Source organism: Hyperoodon ampullatus (genome assembly GCF_949752795.1).
Source record: "Hyperoodon ampullatus genome assembly, chromosome: 4".
Lineage (NCBI taxonomy): Eukaryota > Metazoa > Chordata > Mammalia > Artiodactyla > Ziphiidae > Hyperoodon > Hyperoodon ampullatus.
This window is the reverse complement of record NC_136917.1, coordinates 84101990-84128283: the sequence shown is the minus strand read 5'-3', so window position 1 is coordinate 84128283 and position 26294 is coordinate 84101990. Positions and strand designations below refer to the sequence as shown.

At 37.3% G+C, this 26294-nt stretch overlaps 1 protein-coding gene across 2 annotated transcripts in view; it reads right to left on the bottom strand.

Moving 5' to 3' along the window:
* Window positions 1–4001: 4001 nt before the first annotated feature.
* The window catches only part of DCP2 (decapping mRNA 2), a gene marked incomplete at both ends in the record, with an annotated part of 43955 nt that continues 21662 nt past the window's right edge, over window positions 4002–26294 (bottom strand). The window contains 7 exons of one of the 2 annotated variants that reach the window (XM_079702971.1): window positions 4002–4165; window positions 6777–6828; window positions 10596–10706; window positions 13442–13580; window positions 15741–15848; window positions 15943–16055; window positions 16181–16333. In XM_079702971.1, coding sequence (XP_079559097.1) covers window positions 4002–4165; window positions 6777–6828; window positions 10596–10706; window positions 13442–13580; window positions 15741–15848; window positions 15943–16055; window positions 16181–16333 — 840 coding nt within the window. The remainder of the gene's footprint in view (window positions 4166–6776; window positions 6829–10595; window positions 10707–13441; window positions 13581–15740; window positions 15849–15942; window positions 16056–16180; window positions 16334–26294) is intronic. The other variant, XM_079702972.1, reaches the window with a different exon arrangement.

Sequence of the window (26294 nt, the reverse complement as noted above, 5' to 3'; positions counted from 1 at the left end):
TTCCTTCAGGGCACTTTTATTCTATAATAAGAAACCTATCATATTTTTGAAACTGCAATCCAGAACTCTACTTTGAAAGCATGAGACAGAGCCTACACCGTCCATCTGCAATCTGCCATCTTTATGACAGAGTAGTACAAACTTCAAGAGCAACTCAATTCTAAGAAGAAAAAGATGCTGAGAAAGCCCATCATAATCTCATTTTTAGAATTCTTGGCAACTATACAAATGTATCTTAAAGTCTAAGGACAGAATACAAAATAAGGAACTCTAGGCTTTACCAAATGATCAGGAATAAAGTTTAACAAAACTGTTACTAACACCCGTTTATCTAGAGACAGGTACTTACAGGGTATTGATACCTTCAGATGGAACAAGACTTTGTCCTGCTCACCATTAATCTAAAGTTACAGTGACATGTGAGCCCCCTTCCCCAGGCTAGAAAATATCCAAGTCAGAATTGCTAGGTAACACTTATTTTTCTTCAATCAGAAAAATGTTAACGAATCTGACCTTTTAACTATGATTAATATGCGAAGAAAATACTGCCTCAGGGAATACAAAGACACAATAGATGTCAATCAAAACAAAATCTCTGAGTGGGTGGAGGGAGGTCCACTGGTACAAAAATAAAGATAAAAAGCCAAGAGATGTCATCAGAGTAAGAAAAATAACTCGGCAAAAAGTCTAATTTTTTAACTGACTTTGCTCCTTACTGTTCAAGTTAACTGTTGCAAGCAAACAAAAAAAAGGTGATGGAATACGTAATGAAATGTTTTTAATTTTTTTAATGCACACATGCAGTCAGACCTGAACTTTTCTAAAGACTACCACAATGTATTAAGTTTTATAGAAAAATTTAATCCTGTGGAAGGATGTTATTCACTTAGATTTGAGGAGTTTTTTTTTATATTAACATACAAATTACTAAAGACTTAAAAGACAAAATACCAACCCAATCTCATAGCATAAAATTAATTTTGCTATACATCTTCATCATCTGTACTTACTAATTGATACGTAATAGAAAAATAAGGATATCCATATTCAAAGCAGCAAGCAGTGACCACCATTCCTTTACAGCACAGGAAACTCACCTTTATATATAACCATGAAAATCCAACTTAATTTTCAAACATCTTCATTTAAATTTCACCCATGCTAAAAGAGTTCTATTAGGTTCTCAGACTTACCCAAATGCTCATGTCTCAGGAGAGCATCACTGTTTGTAATCCTAAAACCATTCACTTGCTATTTCTGAACAAAAATTTGTGAAAGCATGTAAACCATACCCCTATCTTCTGGATTACAATGGTTAAGTACAAAAACAATTCGTTGAACATCTTACAAATTACTACAGTTACACATAAAAGCACCTAAGAAATTTAAAAAAATAAAAGATTCACAGTGCACTGAACCTTGGAACATATAAGGCTGGAACATAAGAACACTGAAAAAGCGGATTGAAACGACCTGTTCTCTCAAAGACATAAAACATAATGAAGCCAACCCTTTTCTCATCTAGCTTCTTAAAACGCAGCACACAGAAGTAAAGTACTGCATATTCAGCACTCTCCTTCACTTGATTTCTTCAAACCATGCTAAAATTTCTCAATCGAGAAAGCTAGTTCTATGCTAAGCATGGCCTTTCTCAAGGTAACCTGAACACTGAGAAACTTAATACACAGGTTTGAGGGAATAAGTATAGCAGAAGTACATAAAACATGTACATCCAACTTATACATTTTCTGCATAGTTAAGTCACATCACACACATAAACTTTAAATCGCATCTTTTTACATTTTTTTAAATCTCAAACTGTCAAGAGCGCTAAAAGCCTCAAGTTACCAAAGTTCCACTCCAACAACACCCTTATTTTGTTCCACCCACAGTGCATTAAATGAAGCAGCACAACAGCAATAATATTTAACCATAGTTAAACTACCATTATCGAAAAGAGATAATCTGTTGGTTCTTGAAAAGGCTCAACACCATTGGAGGCCATACTTCTGGTAACTAATCTCTTCTGCTTTAGTATCGAGAGCTGAAAGTTCCAACTTGAGGCACCAGAAAGACTGACCAAAGCACTCACTTAAAAAGGGAAAACCCCTAAAAAATCACTAAAAATTAAACAGTTTCCAGATGGCAGTAAATGAGTGAAAATGATTTACCTGCCAGGCAAACAGTTTTCACTGTTTCTGTTCATAATTTAACAGAAATCTGGAATGCTGGGACCAACTAAAAATATGGCTCAAGGAAACCCAAGCAAAGCAGCTGTATTTTTGGAAAGAACAGTTAAGAGCTTCCTAATGCAATCATATAATGCATTTTTAAAAGGTCACAGAAGGATTCACAAATTTGTCACATTAAAAGACGCAGGATTGTGAATAACCTAATTCTAAACACTCTGCTATAACTGAATTATCCTGCTTAGCACCAGGAGGGTGACACTTGTATTAATAAATAGAATTTCTTCTTTAAAATCAAGCCATTGAAAAGCTAAAGCAAATTAATACCAAGTGAACTCCTTACAATAGCACTTCTTTTGAAAGTCCCACCGGGTTAAATAGAACCCCTATTAAATAGACTATCTATACAGAACAAAGATTTCTACAATAAAATTTACAAGCAGAGATATATTTTGTGGATACCACATGTAAAAAAGATTTTTAAAACCCACATGACAGAAGCACACGCACGCATATGCTCACACTCTCCCCCCAACCCCCAAAGAAACACCTTCAATGAGGTTAGAAGCAGCCCAAACACTAAAGCCCCTTAAAGCCCTGGTGATTGTCCTCAATTATATAGCTAAAATCCTTCTTTAAATGGGCACTGCCATCCTTATTTGGATTTAAGAATCCTAAAGGAGCAAAATACATTCCTAGGAGTGAATTACACGTTACTTCCGTGTTCTGATCCTCCCCTAGTGAAATGCTTTATCTGTACTTGGGTAAACTGCATACCCCTCCCTTTGGCTCCATCATCTAGGGGCTTCATGCTAATAAAAGTGTGTCAGTCTCTGCTACTACTGCAAATTGGAACCTAATATACCATCAGTTTCCAAAGATCAACACTGAGATGCAATGTAAAACCTAATAATGTCAGTATTCCATACATATTTACACAACTTAATACAGAATAAAGTTTCACAAGAACAAAATCATCATATGATACTAAGGGGCTGGCAACAGGATGGTGCAGATGTGACCAAAGCAGTTTCGGGGTCCCAGCCCCCGTGCTCTCTCCCCACTACCCTCTCTCCACGGTCTCCCAGGTTCACTGACTGCACACAGCACAATTTCAAATTAGAGCATCAACTCCCCGCCCCACCAACTCAGTCCCTCTCCAGGCTGAGGACTTTGTCCTTTAAAGAAGTGCTGAGAGTTCAGTTTGAACATGAACATTATATAGCAGATGCTGACTCTAAATAAAACCTTAACAAAACTCCTAGCAGAGGAGGATTAGAAAACCTAAGTGGTTAGAAGCAGAGATAGGCACAAAATGCCACCAAAGCAGATGACCTGCAATCTTGACTTCTGTGACATTTCAGCTCTTGTATTCATTTAATAATTGTGTATTTTAAGTTTCTTTAAAATTTTCAAAATAAGGAAACTAGTAGTATCAATACAATCACTGTAATGGGTTGATGGAGCATTCCCATTAACTTACCTATTAGTGATGACTCAAATACTATTTTCTTGACCAGAATACAAAATAAAAACCATAATCACACAGAAAAAAATGCCCTCATAAAAAGCAATTTAAATTCATTAGCCAAACACTGAAAAGGTACGTATGTATAAAAAGTTATAACTGCATTTACAGTGCAAATTCATGTTTCTTTCTACTCTCTCTTCTGCACATAGAACATCTCTTCAGAAACAACATTGCCTCCCTGCATTTCTTTAAAACACCTGAGAAAGGTAAGGCTCAAAGAGACACCCACTCAAATGCAACAAGTCTCTGATCTTGGGACTTCCACAACACATTTGTTGCTATCAAAGGTCCAAGATTTTCATTATAGCATTATGGTCAAACTTGAAACTCAAAAAGGCTCTGGATGAAAAGGGGAACTTGCAACGTCCATTACATGCCACAGACTGGCCCTCGGCATGTTCTAGCAACTGGTCTTCACCGGAGCAAGGTAAGTCATATACAGCATCTGCTTAAAAAACAAAATAAATAAGCTCAGTAACTTAGTAAGAAATCAAATACTGCCCTTCACCTTTTGTTATAAAGAAATTCATGTGCAGTATATATTCATCTCCCCACACTCTAAATCTAACCTAAGTAGAACCACCAAGATATCTTCCTTTCCCTTAACTGGTACTCAAGTGAATTTCTAATCTATTATTGCTTATTCCAAACAAACATTCAAAATCTTAATCTCAGCCTTTATTTTAAGACCCTTAATATTCACCTGCTTTCAAAAATGGGCATACCTAGGGACTTCCCTGGTGGTGCAGTGGTTAAGAATCCACCTGCCAATGCAGGGGATACGGGTTTGAGCCCTGGTCCAGGAAAATCCCACATGCCACGGAGCAACTAAGCCCATGCGCCACAACTACTGAGCCTGCGCTCTAGAGCCTGTGAGCCACAACTACTGAGCCCACGTGCCACAACTACTGAAGCCAGCGCACCTAGAGCTTGTGCTCCACAACGAGAAGCCACTGCAATGAGAAACACGTGCACTGCAATGAAGAGTAGCCCCTGCTCGCCGCAACTAGAGAAAGCCCGTGTGCAGCAATGAAGACCCAACACAGCCAAAAATAAATAAATAAATATTTTTTAAAATGGGCATACCTTTGTTTACCACCTATATTTGTATTTTGTGCCAACATAAGGGGAGCTTCTTGACAGAGATCAACATTGTAAACATTATGAAGATTATAATTACAATGTAAGATCTGTAAAGATTCCAATTCTAGAAAAATAAAGCTGGAGGTTATCAAATCTTCAGGGAGTATGTCAACCTAAAGAAAAATCCAAATTTTCAAAATCATAGTACAACAGAACTCCAACTTATTGGGGCTTTTTTTCCCCCCCTTAAAGTAGAACAGGGACCTGGACCAGGAAAGTAGGTTTGGAATAGACACCGAAAGGTTGAGGCAGAAATAAAGTCTGATATGAGGTTTCCCAGGATAAGAACACTTTTATACTTCCTTCTCAAGACAACTCAAAATTTTATATATCTGAATCATGCCCAACTAAGTTGGATATACATTATAGTGTGCCTTCTTTAATGTTCCTAAACATATGGCTTTTTAAAGATTTTGTGAAATAATTGATTTCTGAAGTTACATTACTTCAACTATCAGCCTATCATGCCCACACCACCTAAGGTGGCCAGAAAAGTCCAACTAAGAGGAATTCTACCCCCATAACTTAATGATAGTTCCAACTTCTTCTTACACTTAATTTTCCAAAACAGGGTTAAAGGATCTCTCTCTCTCATTTTCTTCTTGGCCGTGCCGCAGGCATGTGTGATCTTAGTTCCCCAACCAAGGATCGAACCCACATTCCCTGCATTGGAAGCACAGAGTCTTAACCACTGGACCACCAGGGAAGTCCCCAAAGCATCTCTTTTAAAATAGCTTCTATCTTGCTTAAATTATAAACAGTAATGCAAGAAAATATAATGCTTCTCAATTCTCAAGAGTTTTCTATATGAAAGCCTTAAATCTAGATGGTAAATAAATGCTTACCTACCGCACAGGGAATTTCATACCATTCAAAACAGCACCGAAGAAAAAAACAGCCTATTGCACTTCCAAATGACATCTATTAAATCAGTATTTACAAAGAGCTTTCTACATTCCTCAACATTACTTTCCAAATCAGATCACACACCTACTCTTCATAACTGAGGCTGGAGAAGTTCCAAATGTCATTTTAATTTCTTTTTTTTTTTTTTGGATACGCGGGCCTTTCACTGTTGTGGCCTCTCCCGTTGCGGAGCACAGGCTCCGGACGCGCAGGCTCAGCGGCCATGGCTCACAGGCCCAGCTGCTCCGCGGCATATGGAATCTTCCCAGACCGGGGCACGAACCCGTGTCCCCTGCATCGGCAGGCGGACTCTAAACCACTGCGCCACCAGGGAAGCCCCCAAATGTCTTTTTTTTTTTTTTTTTTTTGCGGTACGCGGGCCTCTCACTGTTGTGGCCCCTCCCGTTGCGGAGCACAGGCTCCGTATGCACAGGCTCAGTGGCCATGGCTCACGGGCCCAGCCGCTCCGCGGCATGTGGGATCTTCCCGGACCAGGGCACGAACCCGTTTCCCCTGCATCGGCAGGCGGACTCTCAACCACTGCGCCACCAGGGAAGCCCCCAAATGTCATTTTAATAAAAGCTATCCTTAGTATCATCTTAACAAGTTGATCATTGCCTCAAATAAGGGGGAAATGTTTCCCTTCTGAAGTTAGCACTCCCCTTACATATATGTGAGAATGAGGTTTCTCCTCACCATTATATTACTTGGGTCTACTCCCTGTCTAACCCTTAAGCAATTATTTATTTATTTACAATATTCATGCACAGCACCAAGGCTTCACATTCGCAAAAGAAATAGCACAGTGAAAGGGCAAATAATTTAAATAAATCTATTTTAGCCAGTTTCATATTTAGAGAACTTGACATTTGTATGAACTCTCTACAGACCATGTACAACTCTTTCAGCTTATCTATCACAGTTCATCATGCACCACTAAAATCAAGGTTACTTCAAAACCAAACCAAATCCCAACCAGCAGAAAATTTAAAAAGAAAATGACTTGCCTGTTTCAAAAGTATCCTGAAGCTTTCGTGGATGAAGTTTTTTTTCACATTTCTATTAAAAAACACAAACACACAACACACTATCTCCAGTTATTTCAATTATAAATAAGAAGATATATTATCAAATTTCTCAGGAAGAGAATTAAACCATACAGTCACCATGCCCACCTTGCATTGGTATTTTTATTTTTATTTTTTTAAGCCTAAAACTGTTTTTAGTTCTTGATTACACATACAATATGGAAACACCAGAAAACAAGAAAATTATTCATTAAATTTCTCAACCCAGAGATAATTACTATTAACATTCCAGTACATCTTTCCAGCTTTTTTTCTATGAAGATATGTGTGAATGTATTTTTATATAATTATGTAACAAACAGAATTATTCTATACATAGTATTCTATAACCCACTTTTTATTATTTTTAACATCTTTATTGGAGTATAATTGCTTTACAATGGTGTGTTAGTTTCTGCTTTATAACAAGGTGAATCAGCTATACATATACATATATCCCCATTATCTCCTCCCTCTTGCGTCTCCTTCCCACCCTCCCTATCCCACCCGTCTAAGTGGACACAAAGCACCGAGCTGATCTCCCTGCGCTATGCAGCTGCTTCCCACTAGCTATCTATTTCACATTTGGTAGTGTATATATGTCCGTGCCACTCTCTAACTTCATCTCAGCTTACCCTTCCCACTCCCCATGTCCTCAAGTCCATTCTCTACGCCTGCGTCTTTATTCCTGTCCTGCCCCTAGGTTCTTCAGAACTTTTTTTTTTTTAGATTCCATATATATGTGTTAGCATACAGTATTTGTTTTTCCTCTTTGACTTACTTCACTCTGTATGACAGACTCTAGGTCCACCCACCTCATTACAAATAACTCAATTTCATTTCATTTTATGGCCGAGTAATATTCCATTGTATATATGTGCCACATTTTCTTTATCCATTCATCTGTCAATGGACACTTAGGTTGCTTCCATGTCCTGGCTATTGTAAACAGAACTGCAATGAACACTGCGGTACATGACTCTTTTGGAATTATTGTTTTCTCAGGGTTTATGCCCAGTAGTGGGATTGCTGGGTCGTATGGTAGTTCTATTTGTAGTTTTTTAAGGAAATTCCATAGTGGCTGTATCAATTTATATTCCCACCAACAGTGCAAGAGGGTTCCCTTTTCTCCACACCCTCTCCAGCATTTGTTGTTTGTAGATTTTTTGATGACGGCCATTCTGACCGGTGTGAGGTGATACCTCATTGTAGTTTTTTGCCTTTGCCCTGCAGGATCTTTTTTTTTTTTTTTTTAACATCTTTATTAGAGTATAATTGCTTTACAATGGTGTTATTAGTCTCGGCTTTATAACAAAGTGAATCAACTATACATATGATTAGTGATGTTGAGCATCCTTTCACGTGTTTGTTGGCAATCTGTATATCTTCTTTGGATAAATATCTATTTAGGTCTTCTGCCCATTTTTGGATTGGGTTGTTTGTTTTTTTTAAATATTGAACCACATCAGCTGCTTGTAAATTATGGAGATTAATCCTTTGTCAGTTGCTTCATTTGCAAATATTTTCTCCCATTCTGAGGGTTGTCTTTTTGTTTATGTTTTCCTTTGCTGTGCAAAAGCTTTTAAGTTTCATTAGGTCCCATTTGTTTATTTTTGTTTTTATTTCCATTTCTCTAGGAGGTGGGACAAAAAGGATATAACCCACTTTTTAAATGTATATACTATGAACATATTCCTTTTTCAATAAATACAAATCTACACCATCACTTTTAATGACTACATGGTAGTCTATGGCATAGATCTACGATATTGCATTTAATATTATCTTCTTGGATATTTAGATTGTTTCCATGTTTTCATAATTAAGAGCAATGGAGTGAATATTCTTTAAATTTCTCTTCTAGGGAAACAAGGTAAGAACTTTTTCAGGCTTTCAATATAGCCAAACTACTCTCTAGGAGGCTGTACCAATTAGCAATTTTTAAGTGTTCTCAATATTCTCAACAGTACATAAGTGGCTATCTTTTCATCTTTGCCAATCTAATGAGGAAAAGTGGCATCCTGTTTTAATTTACTTTCTTTGATTACACATTTATACATTTATCAGTCACTTTTAGTTCATCCCTTATAAGCTGTTCATATACTTGTACTCCATCATTAACTTTCTTTTAAGAACTTATAAAAAATTTATTCAAGTTCTTTTAGACAAATATGAGTCATTTGTGAAGTTCCCCCCCAAAAATCAAGGATTTTGATTGGTATTGAATTAAATCTATATATTAATTTGAGGAGAATTAACATTTGTATAGTACTATCGTTTTAATCTGTCCAGCTTTTGTTAGGGACAGATGTTGAATTAGATTAAAAGCCTTCTGACCATCTATTAAGACTCTTCTTTGTTCTTGTCACTATTTCTACCAGAGTGGAGTGCAATAATAGTAAAGGGCAAGTAGTCTAACAGTGAACTGATCTTTAACATGTGCTTGCTAGTGGAATCAATACACCCCAAGTTAAATCAACAGCACCTAGGGAATTCAAGGAAAATACTTTTGTTAAAAACTTGGAATTACTATTATCACCCACTGTTAAAGAAAGAAAAATAGGTGAAGATACAATAAGAAAATTCAACATAGAAATACCAGGACTGGGACTTCCCTGGTGGTGCAGTGGTTAAGAATCTGCCTGCCAATGCAGAGGACACAGGTTTGATCCCTGGTCTGGGAAGATCCCACATGCCACGGAGCAACTAAGCCTGTGCGCCACAACTACTGAGGCCACAAGCCACAACTACTGAAGCCCGCGCACCTAGAGCCCATGCTCTGCAGCAAAGAAGCCACCACAATGAGCAGCTGGCACGCCACAACGAACAGTAGCCCCCACTTGCTGCAACTAGAGGAAGCCTGCGTGCAGCAATGAAGACCCAATGCAGCCCAAAATAAATAAATTAATTTAAAAAATAATAAAAATAAATACATCTTTTAAAAAAAAGGAAAGAAATACTGGGAGTTACATAAGATAAGCAAGATAAGCAAGGAGACTTACCAGCTTATGAATTACTTTCTGGAACACAGACTAAAAGAATGGAAGTAAATGCCTTAAAATGCTCACACGTATTTGTCTTTCAGCCTAGTCTAATGACTATGACACTGGCTATGAGTATTTTGTTTTATTTATTTTCATTTTCTAAATTCTATCTACTTGAAGAAAAAAACAAAAAGAAAAACACTGTTATGTTATTCCAAACTTTTAACTTCATTAAAATAATACAGACTCTATTTAGAAAAATATAGAGAGAATACTTAGGACTTGTCTAGAAAGCAGGGTTGACTACACACTGTTTCCAAAGTATTAAAATAAATCTAAATAGCCACATATAGATAACCAACAAGAACCTACAGTATAGCACAGGGAACTCTACTCAATACTCTGTAATGACCTATATAGGGGAACAGAATCTGAAAAGGAGTGGATATATGTATATGTATAACCGATTCACTTTGCTGTACACCTGAAACTAATACAACATTGTAAATCAACTATACTCCAATAAAAATTAATTTAAAAAATAATAGATAAATAAATACCCACATAAAAAGTAAAGATCAGATGCACATTTGAATCAATGTGATAAACCTATAATTGAGAGTAGGCAGAGATTTTTTTAATGGGTGAATAGTGCACACACAGCAGGTTCATAAAAATCCTGTCAATATATCAATTCAACATGCCTCGCCAATGCCCTTGCCCCATCTTAAAAAGCGTGAACTGCCTTCTTAGCATGAGAGCTGTTAACTCTTACCATCAAGGGATTCTGCTGCTTGCCTGGCTGGCTGTGGACCCCATTTGTTCTTTTCTTTTGATTAGGTGACTCTTGATACTGTTTTCTGCCATTTCCCCTCATACTTTGACTCTGTTTTTCCAGTAAGAAGAAATAAAATGTAAACCTACAGCATAATGTAATAGGATAAAACAATATACCCCTATGAATGTATTTAGCTGGTTGAATCAGAGTTCAGCAAAGCCCCCCACCCAAAACCTTCCTTAAACACTGGAGAACCACTATCAACATATTTTCTTATAGAAGATAGTGCTTCACAAAGCACGAGTCCTCAAAAGATATGAAAGAGCAAATATAATGGTCTCTAGGAATCTTTCCACACCTCTTGCCTTATGCCATTTCTGCTCACAGACTGTGTTTACAAGCATGAGGAGTCAAAGAATAATGGGAGCAAGGAGAGGGAAAACCTTATGTGACTGCCAAAGAAAACCTCTCTGTGAGGGAACACTGAGGCACACTGACTACAGTCCTTAAAGCTGGAAACAGGCAGCAGATGCGATCACTGTTACCCTAAAATCTGCTTTAAATTATTAATAAACAAATAGGGATTTTTAAAATTAATAATCTCTTTTTATACAAAATAATAAAGACAACTGGTTTTTTTAATTTGGGCCATTATCCCTAAATTTAGACCTAAAACCTAAACATGCAGTAGTTGACATCTTGCTATTATACTGCTTTAACGAGTTAATTTTCTTAGAAAATAACTCTAAGTTTAACTTTAAACACAAAGTTTTTAAACATTAATTTGGCCTTAGAGGTCTTAAAAAGACAGCTATTTAAGAGGACTAGCTAAAGCAGTGAATAGAATAATTTTATTATTTTTTTAAAATGTATAAAAATACATTTATTTATCTACATTCTACCTACCTACAGAAAAAATTAAGCAGTTCCTAAAATAGCTTGAAAACAACAAGCTAATTTAAAGAAAGAAAGGTAGGGAAATACAGCTTTCAGAGACTCATGTTACCACACACTTTTAATTCAATTTCATTCCATTCTTCTTAGTATTTACCTTTTATTGCAGTACCATATACATAAAATTTAGCACTTGAACCACTTTTAAATGTACAACTCAGTGGCAGTGTATAGTTACAATGTTGTGCAACCACCACCAGTATCCATCTCCAAAGCTTTTTCATCATCTCAACAGAACTTCGTACCTATTAAATAATTCCATATTCCTTCCTGTCCCTCAGCCCTGGTAACCTCAAGTTAATTTCTGTCTATAAATTTGTCTACACTAGGCACCTCATGTAAGTGGAATCATACAATATTTTTCCTTTTGTGTATGACTTATTTCACTTAGCATGTGTTTAAGGTTCATCCATGTTGTAGCACGTACGTATCATAATTTCATTTTTTTTTAATATTTATTTATTCATTTGGCTGCGCCAGGTCTTAGCTGCAGCATGAGGGATCCAGTTCCCTGACCAGGGATTCAACCTGGGCCCCCTGCATTGGGAGCGTGGAGTCTTAACTACTGGAACACCAGGGAAGTCCCTTTCATTCCTTTTTAAGGCCAAATAATATTCCACTGTATGTTTATTTTGTTTATCCATTAATCTGCTGACAGACACATGGGTTGTTTCCACCTTTTGGCTATCATGAATAATGCTACTGTGAACACTGGGATATAAGTTACCTGTTTAAGTGCCTGCTTTCAATTCTTTTGAGTATGAGCCTAGGAATGGAATTGCTGGGTCATATGGTAATTCTATGTTTAACTTTTTGACGAACCATCCAAACTGTTTTCCATGGCAGCTGCACCATTTTACATTCCCACCTGCAATGCACAAGGGTTCCAATTTCCCTACATTCTTGTCAACACTTATTATTCCCCATTTTTTAAATTACATTTTTATTACTTCATACCTAAAGGGTATTAATAGTATCTCCTGTGGTTTTGATTTGCATTCTACTAATGATTGTGAACATCTTTTCATGTGCTTATTGGCCATTTGTATATATTCTTTAAAGAAATGTCTATTCAAGGTGTCTACCCATTTTTTTAATTGGGTTGTTTTGTTTGTCATTGAATTGTAGGAGTTCTCCATATATCCTGGATATTAATCCATTTTGATATGTGATTTGCAAATTCTCCCATTCCATGGGCTGTCTCTTCTCTTTTGATAGTGATCTCTGATGCACAAAAGTTTCTAATTTTGATGAAACCAGTATATTTTTTAAAGAATGAAAATAAAAAGAAAGAGCGGTACCCAAATAGATGGCTAAAGTAATAAAGACAGATAATACCATGGATTAGTAAGGATGTGGAACAAATGGAACTCTCATATATTTTGCTGGGGATAGAAATTACTTGAGAATATTGTTTGAGTATATACTCAAGAACATAGGCATATCCAGTGCTCCAACATTTCTACCCAATTCTATATACCCAAAAGAACTATGTATGTTCCTCAAAAGACATGTACAGAAATATTCATAGCAGTATGGTTTGTAAAAGCCCCAAAGTGGAAACAACAAACATGTCCACTAAGAGTAGAATGGATAAATAAACTATAATATAATCATACACCAGAATACAACACAGTAATGAACCTTTCACTGGTAGCATATTTACCAAAATCAGATGTTAATTCATATTACTTACTACACTGGATTAATACCAAAGCTGTAAAGGTTAAGGAGTCTCATCCCTACTTCAAATCACAAGTCAGAAATACAGGAGCCTTGGATTAACAATTCAGAGCTCTACAACTGTTAATCTGTAATTCCTCAACTCAGATACATTCCAAAGTCAAATAATCTAAAGTAATGAAAATCTTTAAATGTGTATCACTCACCTTTGCTTTTAAAAGGTCAGACATTTCAGAATGATTATTATTATATGGTTTTTGTTGCAGTGGTTGCCTGTGCTTTACCCACTGGTCACCGGGAGAACCTTCAGGAAATAATTGCTGACTGTGGCGGAATTTGGTTCGACTACACCAAGATTTAAAAAATAAAAATCAGATCAGAAAATTTTCACTTATAGTTTTTCTAACACCTGTTAGTTTATCTTACAGACTACAAATTTTACTTTATTTACTGTCTATCTCCGCCCACTGGAGTATAAGTTCCATGAGGGCACGGGATTCTTGTTGACTCTATCAATTTACCCTCAGCACCCAGAAGAGTGCCTAGCATTCCATATTTCTTGAATGAATTAATAATGTTATTTTTAATCCCGAAGTTTCCTACATTTGTTGATACCACTTCCTCCCTATAATGATTGTACTTTTAAAAATCTGGGGAGTTCCCTGGCGGTCCAGTGGTTAGGACTCTGCGCTTCCAGTGCAGGGGGCACGGGTTTGATCCCTGGTTGGGGAACTAAGATCCCGCAAGCCATGATGCACACCCCCCCACCCCGCAAAAAAACCCACAACTGAAGAAAATAATTCTTTCATAAATTTAATAAATTTAGTAATAAATTCAATAAATAAATCTAGTCAAAACAAACAAATGTCAGTGGATCTTCCTTCTTAACAGGACAGACAACTCAATTCTCAATTCTTTACTAGGATGCTTAAGTATGGAATTTGATCTGGCACAGGTCAGTTATGGACCCCGGCCATGCTGGAAGAGGATCTGAAAAATTAAGCTACATTGTACAGCAAAAAATTCAGGAGCTCAAAAACGATGGAGAAGCAAATTAAATAAAGATCCAGGCTCAAATACTTATGCAAAAGAAACCAACTGTAACAGTAGTTTGTAGTAAAGATAAGAAATCGTATTCTGTAGTACCACATACATGTGTAATACAGTCCAGAGTCACTGATCCCAAGATCCATATTATAGTAAGATTGTTTTTGAATACTTCAGAATCTGTCCCCTTTCCCATTTAAAAACTGTAATTAAATTGCAGACTCTCTACTCTTTCTTTAGACAAAATTCAGATATTTCCTCCAACACATCAATAGATGTTATTCTATATGCTAAAAACAGACACCACCCTGCCTAAGAAACCTGAAATTTGGTTAAAGAAGTTGCTTTATTGTCTCCTTATTCCATTCTCTAGGACCACAAACCCTATCACTGACTGAAAGATGTGGGAATCTTATCACACACTATGGTGGACAGATTCTCCCAAATATGAACAGTGACACAATTTCTTTTCAAACAGCGTCACTATTTCATGACTTTTTAGTAGTGATTGGGTTTTTTTAATCTTGACTACATTCCTGTCTACTTTACTCTTTTTCTTTTTTACTGCTTCCCTTATGTTTAGTAGTATATAATTTGGTGATTATAATCATAGATTCTGAAAGGCAGAAATGACCTTTCAAGGCATTTAGTCTAATCTCCTATCCTCATAAAATTCAACTAAAATGGAATATTCCCTATGTGCTTAAAAAATATTGACTGCAGATGTGTTACTCCTATTGTTTACTTTTTAAAGCTCTGGGATAAAAACAGAACACCTAAATTAGAGAAAGTATAAAAAGCAACTCTCTCTGAACCTAACAAAGGCAAAGTTCTAGCAAGCTGATTACAAATACATATACTTATTTAAGAAAATTACTTACTCAGCCTACTCTATAATTGTGATTTGGATACAATTACATTCCAATGAAGAAAATGCTCTTTGCGGTTCATGTCCATGAAATAGTCACTCTTTATAATATACAGTCTAGGCTAGGGAAAGAAAAGAAGCAAGCCCAAGCCTTCACAGTGCTATCTTTCTGAATAAATTATACATACACCAGCATCCCTCATCTCCTCTACACAAAAACAAACTTCAACATATTCCCCCATTCAACCATCTTCAGAAACTCAATTATTGCTAAAGTAAAGATATGAGAACAGGGAAGTAACAGTATAAATATACATACAGAGGATTTTTGTCTTTTTCTCAGTCTATCTATCCATCTAAAAAGTTGATAAGCTCTTATGTATACCATTTTAAAATATGCCTGAAGCTCCTTTCCAAATTCAACTAACCTCTCATCAAAAACCCTTAAAAATGTTTTCAATTATTTGTGAGACCAGTAACGAAATAGTACCTACAAAAAGGAAGCCAACACCTCTGCAAACTTTATAAGCAAAATGTCACTGAATTAAAAACTATCAAAAAGTCAGAATCCTACGCATATATTTCTTTACCTCAATTTTTCCACAGTGGGTTTAGCTGGTGTGCTACCAGCTGAGGAAAATCCATTGTCACTATCTGAGGAATCGCCAAATCTTCGAGAAAGCCAGTCCCTTAATGGTCTATGGAAACATTAAGAATTTTAAAACTTGGCTATGTAAAGAAACTCACTATCAGAATTTATGAAGTTTTGTATTTAAAGAAATACAAACATACCTGATAAAAGGAATGGCCATAAAAAATTTGTTTGGTGCCAAACCAAGTTTGGATTTTGGGGTCATATCATTTCTATGACAGGGCAATTTCTCAATGGAGAACCACTCAATGTTCTGAAACACAAGAAAATAATTCATTTTGTTAGTTATTTATTATCAAGGAGTTTCTAAAAGCAATTTCCTACATCATTTAATTGGGATACTGTCCAGCAATCTGAAAATACTTTTCAATTACATACCCGAATTTCTCTTCTGGTTTTCGGGTTAAATTTGGTATCTTTTGGAATTCCTGGAATGATGTACAAACGAGCAAGCTGGTCATTGATTCGAAGTTCAATGTAATCATCCTTACAAATATAATCTTTAATATCAAAACCAGTTTCTTCAAAGACCTGGAAATAACAAATGTGGATGATGATTTTCAAGTTTTGCTGTTAGACCTTCAGTTCATTAAAATTTGTTTATATCAAAGACAAAAATTCGGGACTTCCCTGGTGGCGCAGTGGTTAAGAATCCGCCTGCCAATGCAGGGGACACGGGTTCGAGCCCTGGTCCAGGAAGATTCCCACATGCTGCAGAGCAACTAAGCCCGTATGCCACCACTACTGAGCCCACATGCCACAACTAATCAAGCCAGTGTGCCTAGAGCCCGAGCTCTGCAACAAAGAGAAGCCACCCCAATGAGAAGCCGGCGCCCCGCAACGAAGAGTGGCCCCCACTCGCCACAACTAGAGACAAGCCCGCACGCAGCAACGAAGACCCAACACAGCCATACATACATACATTCATTCATTTAAAAACCACTAAGGAAAAAGTCAGAATATTTCAGGGTCTAGTTCTAGCTGTGCCTCTGTTGAACTGTTCACTATGGAAAAACCTCCTTGCATACCTGAGCCCAAGTTTCTTCACCTATTCAGTGAAGGGCAACGTGGGAAATTGTGACTTACAATAATATATATTTGGTCACTGTCCCCCTTTCTGGTACAAGATCTCCTAAAACCCTTGGAATGCCTTTAAGTGACGAAAGCAAAAGTGTCTTTTTGTTATGTTAATTAGGTGACTTAGGAAGCCCACATAAGGATTGAGTAGGGATTGAAGCTGGTCGCCAGGTGATCAAGAGGGCTGGAACTTTCAGCCCCTCCTCCCCTACACCTCCAGGGATTGAGCTTAATTGCTAATGGCCAATGATTTAATCAATCATGACTATGAAATGAAGCCCCCCCTAAAAACCCAAAAGGAGAGTTTCTGGTTTGGTGAACACATGAAGATTTGGGTATAGCAGTGCCCTAGAAGAGAGCATGAAAGCTCCTTGCCCTTTCCCCATACCTTGCCCTATGTATTTATGTCTTCCATTTAGCTATTTCTGAGTTATATCCTTTTATTACAATAAACTGATAATCTAGTAAGAAAAATGTTTCTGAATTCTACGAATCACTCTAGCAAATTAATCAAACCCAAGGAGGAGGTCAGAAGCACAAATGACAACCTGGACTTGAGACTGGCATCTGAAGCAAAGGAGAGTCTTATGGGACTGAGCCCTTAACCTGTGGAATGTGATGCTATCTCCAGGTAGATAGTGTCAGAATTGAGTTGAATTGTAGGACACCCAGCTGATGTCCAAAACTTGCTTGCTGGTGTAGGGAAACACCCCCTCCACACACACACACACACACTCACACACACTCACACACTATAATTGGGTCCAGAACCCTTACGATGTTAGAATACATCAGTGGTTCCCACTCTGTGGGAAGTCACTGGGAACTCCATATGGATTTTATTCACAGCAACCACAAATCTACATGTATACCAAGCAACAGAATGAAAAGTGTCTTACACCAGCGGCTGGTTTCGTGGAAGACAACTTTTCCACGGACCGGGGTTGCGGAGCGAGGTGGGTGCCGCTCACCTCCTGCTGTGCAGCCTGGTTCCACGGTACCATTCCGTGGCCCAGGGGCTGGGAGCCCCCGTCTTTCACAAAGAAAACCATTTCTCAAACATGAAAACGGAATGTGATTAATACTAATATTTAAGTGGACAGATTCCAAGAGTATAGCTACAACCACATTTGCACATGTGTGTGTGGGGAGGTGTTGTAAATGCACTAAAAATGAGAACTAGTGAAGTGGATTAATGGTTCTAAAACTGCCTTTCCTCACCATGCCTCAAGGACTGCAGGAGCGTAAATCTCAGGAATAAAATGTCACATCTAACCCTCACCTTTTCCTTTAGCCAGAGGAGCCATCCTTAATTTGATTAAAATCCCGGGCTTCTGCTTAAAATTTAAAAACGACTGGTATCTTCTAGCCTTAAAGTTCTCCTTCAGATAACATTTGTGTTCTCTGACAAAGTCCTTCCCCACTTCACCCCCAAATGCAAAAGGCTTTGGAGCTTTAGTGTCTAGTAACCAGTGTGCATCTTTTACACTGGAGTTCGTTCCTCCTCTTCCCTCTAGTTTCAGCACCTTCTAACCAACCGGTGGGACAGAACATGCACAGACCTGCATATCTTACAAGGTATGGGTGTGAAGGAGCGATTTCTATCCATTTTTTTTTGTCTCTTCCCTCCTTCTCTTGCCAGTACATCTGACAAAAGAAAGGTACATCTTTCTACCTTCCTCAATAAGGGCACATCTATACTTGTCTCAAACATGTGTAGACTGTAACTCACAATTTAAGCTCCTCTACGACATCTAACTCATTTCTGTATACTCCCAATTATGCTAAACCTTTCCCTAATTTTAAGAACTAGGTGAATATACTTATTTGAAAACTGCTCTATGGTATATAGAAAAAACAGACATTATTTGTGTTTCCTACTTCTGGAAATGACAGAGTGGGAACAGAAGTACAGACACGCTACCCAAAAAAAAAAAAAAGTTTTCTTGTCCTAAACCAAAACTATACACCTTTTCCCAAATAAAATTCTTTTACCAATTGTGGATTTATTTCACAACTCATGTATGCTATCTAGAGTGAAAGTCCAGATACTTTGGTTTTCCTTTTCTTTGCAACTAAGGTCTAACCTACTCTACTGCTTCAGACATAGCTTAAAAAAATTTTTTTAATTGTAAATCAATCAGGATGGATATTAGATTTATAACTGTAACAATTAGGACTAGTTTACCTGAAAGTTTACACATCAGTGACATAAAATTGTTTCTCTTCAAAGTTTCCATTAAGAAGGTCAAAAGGGAAGACATAAACCAGAAGACATTCACAATACACTCAAATCCAGACTATATTAAAAAGTCTTATATATCCACAGGACAAGTAAACCAACTTTTTAAAAAAATGGGTAACATGTAAGTGGGTACTTAATAAAAGAGGACATTCAAATGGCCAATAAGAATATGACAATGTGGGCCTCCCTGGTGGCGCAGTGGTTGAGAGTCCGCCTGCCGATGCAGGGGATACGGGTTCGTGCCCCGGTCTGGGAGGATCCCATATGCCGCGGAGCGGCTGGGCCCGTGAGCCATGGCTGCTGAGCCTGCGCATCCGGAGCCTGTGCTCCGCAACGGGAGAGGCCACAACAGTGAGAGGCCCGCGTACCACAAAAAAAAAAAAAAAAAAAAAAAAAAAAAAAGAATATGACAATGTGGTCGGTCAACATCATTAGACTTCAGAGAAATATAAATTAGAAGCACAATGACAGACCATTACATTCCCATGAGAATGGCTAAAATTTTTTAAAAATTGAGATACAATTAGCATTATATTAACTTCAGATATACAACATAATTAACTTTTTGTATATATTGAGGAATGACCATAAAATTTTTTCTCAGTTTTACTGATATAATTGATATATATCATTGCTTAAGTTTAAGGTGTACAGCTTAACGGTTTGACTTGTAATGAGAACTCATTGTAATGAGAACTCCTAGGATCTACTCTCTGAGCAACTTTCATACGTATCATACAGCAGTGTTAACTATAGTCATCATGTTGTTCACTGCATCCCTAGTACTTATTTATCTTCTAACTCAGTTTGTGCCTTTTGACCACCTTCCTACAATTCTCTACACGCACACACCCTCTGATAACCACAAATCTGATCTCTCCCTCTATGAGTTTTGTTTTGTTTTTTCAGATTCCACATATAAGTGAGACCATACAGTACCTGTCTTTGTCTGACTTATTTCATTTTGCATAATGCTCTCAATGTCCATCCATAGTGCAAATGGCAGGATTCTTTTTTTTTTAACAGCTGAAATATATTCCATGGTGAGTATAACATACCACATTTTCTTTAACCATTCGTCGATGAACACTTAGGTTGTTTCCATGTCTTGGCTGTTGTAAACAATGCTGCTATGAACATAAGAATGCAGATACCTTTTCAAGTTAGCATTTTCATTTCCTTTGGATATATTCCCACTAGTGGAATTGCTGGATCATATGGTAGTTATAATTTAATTTTCTGAGGATCCTCCATACAGCTTTGCATAGTGGCTGTACCAGTTTACAATCTCAGTAACAGCGAACAAGGGATCCCTTTTCTCCACATTCATCTGTCTTTTTAAGGTGGCCATTCTAACAAGCATAAGAGATATATCATTGTGGTTTTGATTTGTATTTGCCTAATAACCTAGTGATGTTGAGCATCTTTTCACATACCTCTATCTTCCATTCCATTAGCCATTCCTCTATCTTCTTTGGAAAAATGTATATTCAGGTCTTTTGCCCATTTTTTAATTGAATTATTTGTTGAGTTGTATGAGTTCTTTATACATTTTAGCTATTAACCCCTTATCAAATATATGGTTTTCGAGTATTTTCTCCCATTCCGTAGGCTGTCTTTCTACTTTGTTGACCGTTCTCTTGCTGTACAGAAGCTTTTGGGTTGATGTAGTCGCACTTGCTTATTTTGGTGCTTATGCTTTTGGTGTCATAGCCAAAAAATCATCGCCAAGACCCATGTCAAGGAGTTTTTATCCTGTTTTCTTCTAGGAGTTTTATAGTTTCAGGTCTTACATTTAAATTTAAGTCTTTAATCTATTTCAAGTTAACTTCTGTGAGTGGTGTAAGACAGGGGTCTAGTTTCACTCTTTTACATGGGAATATCCAATTTCTCCAGCACCATTTACTGAAGAGACTTCTCCATTCAGTTTTCTTGGCTCCCTCTTCAAATATCAGCTGACCATATATGTGTGGGTTTACTTCTGGGATCTCAGTTCTACTCCATTGATCTATATATTTGTCTGTATTTATACCAGTGCCATACTGTTTTAATTACTATAGCTTTATAGTATAGCTTGAAATCAGGCAGTGTGATGCCTTCCACTTTGTTCTTCTTTCTCAGGATTGCTTTGGCTATTTGGAGTCTTTTGTGGTTCCATATACATTTTAGAATTTCTTTTCTAATTCTGTAAAAATAATGTCGTTGAAATCTTGATAGAGATCACACTGAATCTAGAGATGGTTTTTGGCAGTAATGACATTTTAACAATATTAATTCTCACACTCCATGAACATGGGATAAAATTTTTTAAATTGGTAATTCTATGTGTAGGTCAGGACAACCAGAACTCTCATATGCGGGTGGTGGGAATGTAAATTGGTTCAACCACCTGGAAAACCATTGGCAGTAGATATGCAACTTCCCTATGACTCAATAATTCCACTCCTAGAGAAATGAAGGCTTATTTTCCTCAAAGGACATGTATAAGAATATTTACGGCAGTTTTATTCTGAATAGCCAAAAACTGGATACAATCCAATGCATAAGAGAATGGATAAACTGTGGTATATTTGTACACTGGAATATTACAAAGAGCAATTAAAAAGGACCAATTGCTAATACACACAACAACATAGATGTATCTCACAGGCATTATACTGAGCCAAAGACATAAAACACAAAGAATAACTATTGCAAAATCCTAATTATATGAAGCTCAAGAACGGGCAAAACTAATCAATGGTGATAGAAGTCAAGATAGTGGTTCCCTTCAGGAAATGTGGGGAAAAGTAGGCACTGATTAAGAAGGGGCAGGAAAGAATCTTCTGAGGTGCTGGAAATATTCTTTGACCTAGGTGGTGGTTTCAGAGGCATATACATATATGAAAATGAATAACCTGTTAAGATTAGTGTATTTTATGTTTTTATCCTCCAACAAAAAAAGTTTTTAAATAACTTTATATAGTTCTTAATTCTATTTGTTATTCCCTTTAACTACCTTCTTTGAATAATACCTTATAATCAGAAATTAGTATACATTCCAGCCACGTACGTCTGTATAATAATTAGAAACTATGCTAAAGGTAAACTGTATATTCTAAGTTCCTTGTGAGCAGAGCCTGTTACCAAACAGAATCTAACTGAATACATGCTTACTAAAACAAGTATTGGAGGACCAAGGGGCTGTTTCAGATTAGAGACTGAAAACATAACAACTAAATGCAAATACACTGCATGAGCCTGGATAGGATCCTGGATGGAGGAGGGGGTGGAAACTGCAGAAAAGGACCATAATGGATCAACTAGTAAATATGAATATGAATTGTCTGTTAGATAACAGAACCTATCAATGTCCCACTCCTGAATTTGATAATTACACTGTGCTTATATAAGAGAACTTCCCACTTCTTAAAATTTACATGCGTAAATAGTTAGGGGTTAAGGGGCATTTTGTCTGCAATTTACTCCTAAAGTATTTAGCAATAATAATAAAAACCATTCACCCATATGTATCCAAAGTAATAAAGCAAATATGGCAAAATATTAACAGGTGATTCTATTCTTTATATTATTCTTACTATTTTTCTCTATACTTGAAATTCTCTCAATAGTAACACAATTTTAAAGAGTAACATGTAATTGATGTTAGGTTTTTCTAGTGCATTCATTCAAATATATCCTGTGTGCTTAGTAAGTGGTAGGTACTGTCCTAGGCACTGACTCCAGAAATGAATAAAGCAAGCACTTGCTGTTTAAAGAGCTCCATCTAAAAAAGAAATGATAACTGCAATATGATATACATGCCAAAAGGTAGGTGGGTGCTATGGGAGTACAGAACCAGGGTGCCTAACTCAGCCTTGGTTACAGGTAAGGTGTGGTTGTGAGTTGGGGTGGTCACCTCTGGAAGGCTGTCATGGGCAGCATCCTATTCTGCTGGATACACTTGAGCTAGGACTTGAAAGATGAACAGAAGTTTGCCAGATAGACAAAAAGAAAAAGACATTCCATTCAGATAGCTGGGAATGGCTACAGCTGAAGAATTATATGAGAGGAAATGGTACAACATGAGGCCATCAGCCTAGTTTAACAAAGGCAGCTTGAAACCCTGTACAACCAAACTTAGAATAAACATAATATAGTGACAGACCTCTTAATTCTAAAAGTGATAAAGACTGATTTACCTCTAAAATTAGGTATTCAATCTCAACAAATATTTACCAGGAAAAAATTTTAATAGCTCACTTACATGTGTAGACAACAAATATAAAAATGTTAATACCATACCTTCTGTGTATCAAATCCATTCCTGTATTATAATACAGACTTAATGTTCCTGGCACATGGAATAGGACTAATGTCTCAAATGATATCAGATAAAAATCTCTACATAAGAGTAAAGAACTATGCGACCCAAAGAACACCAGCATAGACAATGAAATCCTCTGGGTAAAATCTATGTCCTATAAGCCTACAAGAGGTAGAATAAACCAATAGTTCCTCTGTACAAATTCTATCAAGATTAAATCACATAAATGCATATTAAAGTAAGCTTTATTAGAATAAAATATGTTGTTCTGACAAATAATAAGCAACAATATGAACTCTTGAAACCACAAGTGAACTGCCAAGTATTCCTTGTTCTCAAAAACATTTGGTGTTTCACTGCAACTGACAACAAAAATATACTAAGGTTATCCTAATATAGCCTTTCAATAATATCTAGAAAACATTTTTCATATCCCTGTCCTAAATCTACTTCACTGAATACAAGTGATCAGAAATAGGGACTTCCCTGGTGGCGCAGTGGTTGAGAATCCACCTGCCAATGCAGGGGACACGGGTTCAAGCCCTGGTCCGGGAAGATCCCACATGCCACGGAGCAACTAAGCCCGTGTGCCATAACTACTGGGCCTACTCTCTAGAGCCTGTGAGCCACAACTACTGAGCCTGCGTGCCACAACTACTGAAGCCCGCGCGCCTAGAGCCCGAGCTCTACAACAAGAGAAGCCCCCGCAATGAGAAGCCCACGCACAGCAACAAAGAGTAGCCCCCGCTCACTGCAACTAGAGAAAGCTCGCGTGCAGCAATGAAGACCCAACATCGAAGACCCAATGCAGCCAAAAATAAATAAACAAATTAATTAATTAATTTTTTAAAAAAGTAATCAGAAATAACCCAATTAACAAAGGTGAACCAAGAGGTCAAAGAGAAGACTGGAAGTTACTACGTGAGATGGCCCTTAGCTTTCTATTGACAATTATTCATACCTTCTCCCTGAGAAGCCTGCTTGCCACTGCTTCTTTTAGCTCGGTCCACAAACAGCCGTTACAGGATGTGTCAAATTCTGCTGTAGCATAACAAAACACCTCTATACAGCCATATATGGTGAAATAACAGTAATATAATTATAATAAACCAAATTAAAATGTTATTAAGCAATCTAAAATAAAGCTAAGCATCCATGGAAGAACTGAGTAACTTAAAAACAAGAGAAAAAGTGCTTAAGACATCAGCCTATTTTACTCACTTTTACTAATTTAGTAAGTGAACAAGAGTTTCTGGGTTTAATTTGCATTTCTTTTGTTACCAGTTTTATTGAACCTTTAAAATGTGCTCATTAGACCTTTTATTTCTTCTCTGAATTGTGTTCATGTGCTTTACTCATTTTCTCCTAATATTTTAGTGTTTTTAAGTCCATTTGTGTAAGCTTTTTATATTTTAAAAGTCATAATTGGGGCTTCCCTGGTGGCGCAGTGGTTGGGAGCCCGCCTCCCGATGCAGGGGACACGGGTTCGTGGCCCGGTCCGGGAAGATCCCACATGCCGTGGAGCGGCTGGGCCCGTGAGCCATGGCCGCTGGGCCTGCGCGTCCGGAGCCTGTGCTCCGCAGAGGGAGAGGCCACAACAGTGAGAGGCCCACATACCGCAAAAAAAAAAAAAAAGTAATAATTGTAGCTACAAAAAAAAAAAGACATCAGCCTAAATCTAACTATTGGTAGCTAGAAAATGAGGGCAAAACCTCTCCATATATGTTAATACAAGTGAAAATGAAAAAAAAAATGTAATATTAACATAAACTCCTATAAATGGAATAACAGTCTGGTTTTCAACTAAGACACTGGTGGTTCTCCCCTCCCTCAAACAGTGTTGCTTTTATTATACTGCAGTACCACCAAGTGGCAGAAGGATACACTGCAACTCTAGCACTGCTAGTTGAATACTTCATCACTCAAAAATGGCAACTACTATGGATTGAACCCTCCAAAATTCTTATGTTGAAGGCCTAACCCCCAATATGACTGTATTTGGAGACAGGGCCTCTGAGGAGGTGTTACAGGTTAAATGAGGTCATATGGGTGGGGCTCTAATCCAGTAGGGCTAGTGCCCTTATGAAAAAGAGGAGATGCTAGCACACTAGCTCTCGGGGCACTCACACAGGCACCTGGCAAAGGCCACATGAGCACACAGAGAAAAGGCAGCCAACTGCAAGCCAGGATCAGAGTCCTCACCGAGAAGTCAATCAGCAGGCAGCTTGATCTTAGACTTCCCAGCCTCCAGAGCAGTAGAAAATAAATTTCTATTGTTTAAGCCACCCAGTCTGTGGTATTTTGTTATGGCAGGAAAATAAGAGACTATTATTTAGATCAGAAAGGTTAGAAGTTAGGATTAATTCTTATGATCAAAGGGAACATTTTTTTCCCTGAAATTAAAGGACTGTGGTTCCTAAGTATGCTTGTGCTTTCCCCAGAGCAAGACAAAAACTCTAAAACGGGGAAAAAATTCATATTGATCCAACAGAAAGGTAAATGTTATTAGGAAATAGATAGATGTACTTAAAAATCACAAATTCCTTCTGTTTTCATCGGTGTTTGTTTAGAAATTCTCACCCATTTATAAATATTCCTTAACTACCTATACAGCAGTCAAGAACATCAACTCCAGAACCCAAATACCCAAATATCTCTGTTTTGCTGCTTACTCTAAGACCATGAGCATGTTACTAAACTGCTCTGTTTCCATTACCCCTACCTGTAAAATGGAGATAACAATTTCCCATAATGGTTGTATCTTTCCCCACAGGATTCTCTTTAGATCCTACAATCCACACTCCATTCTCCCACTTCCCATCGCCCCAAGAATAAATTTTATTTACTTTCTTACAAATTACAAT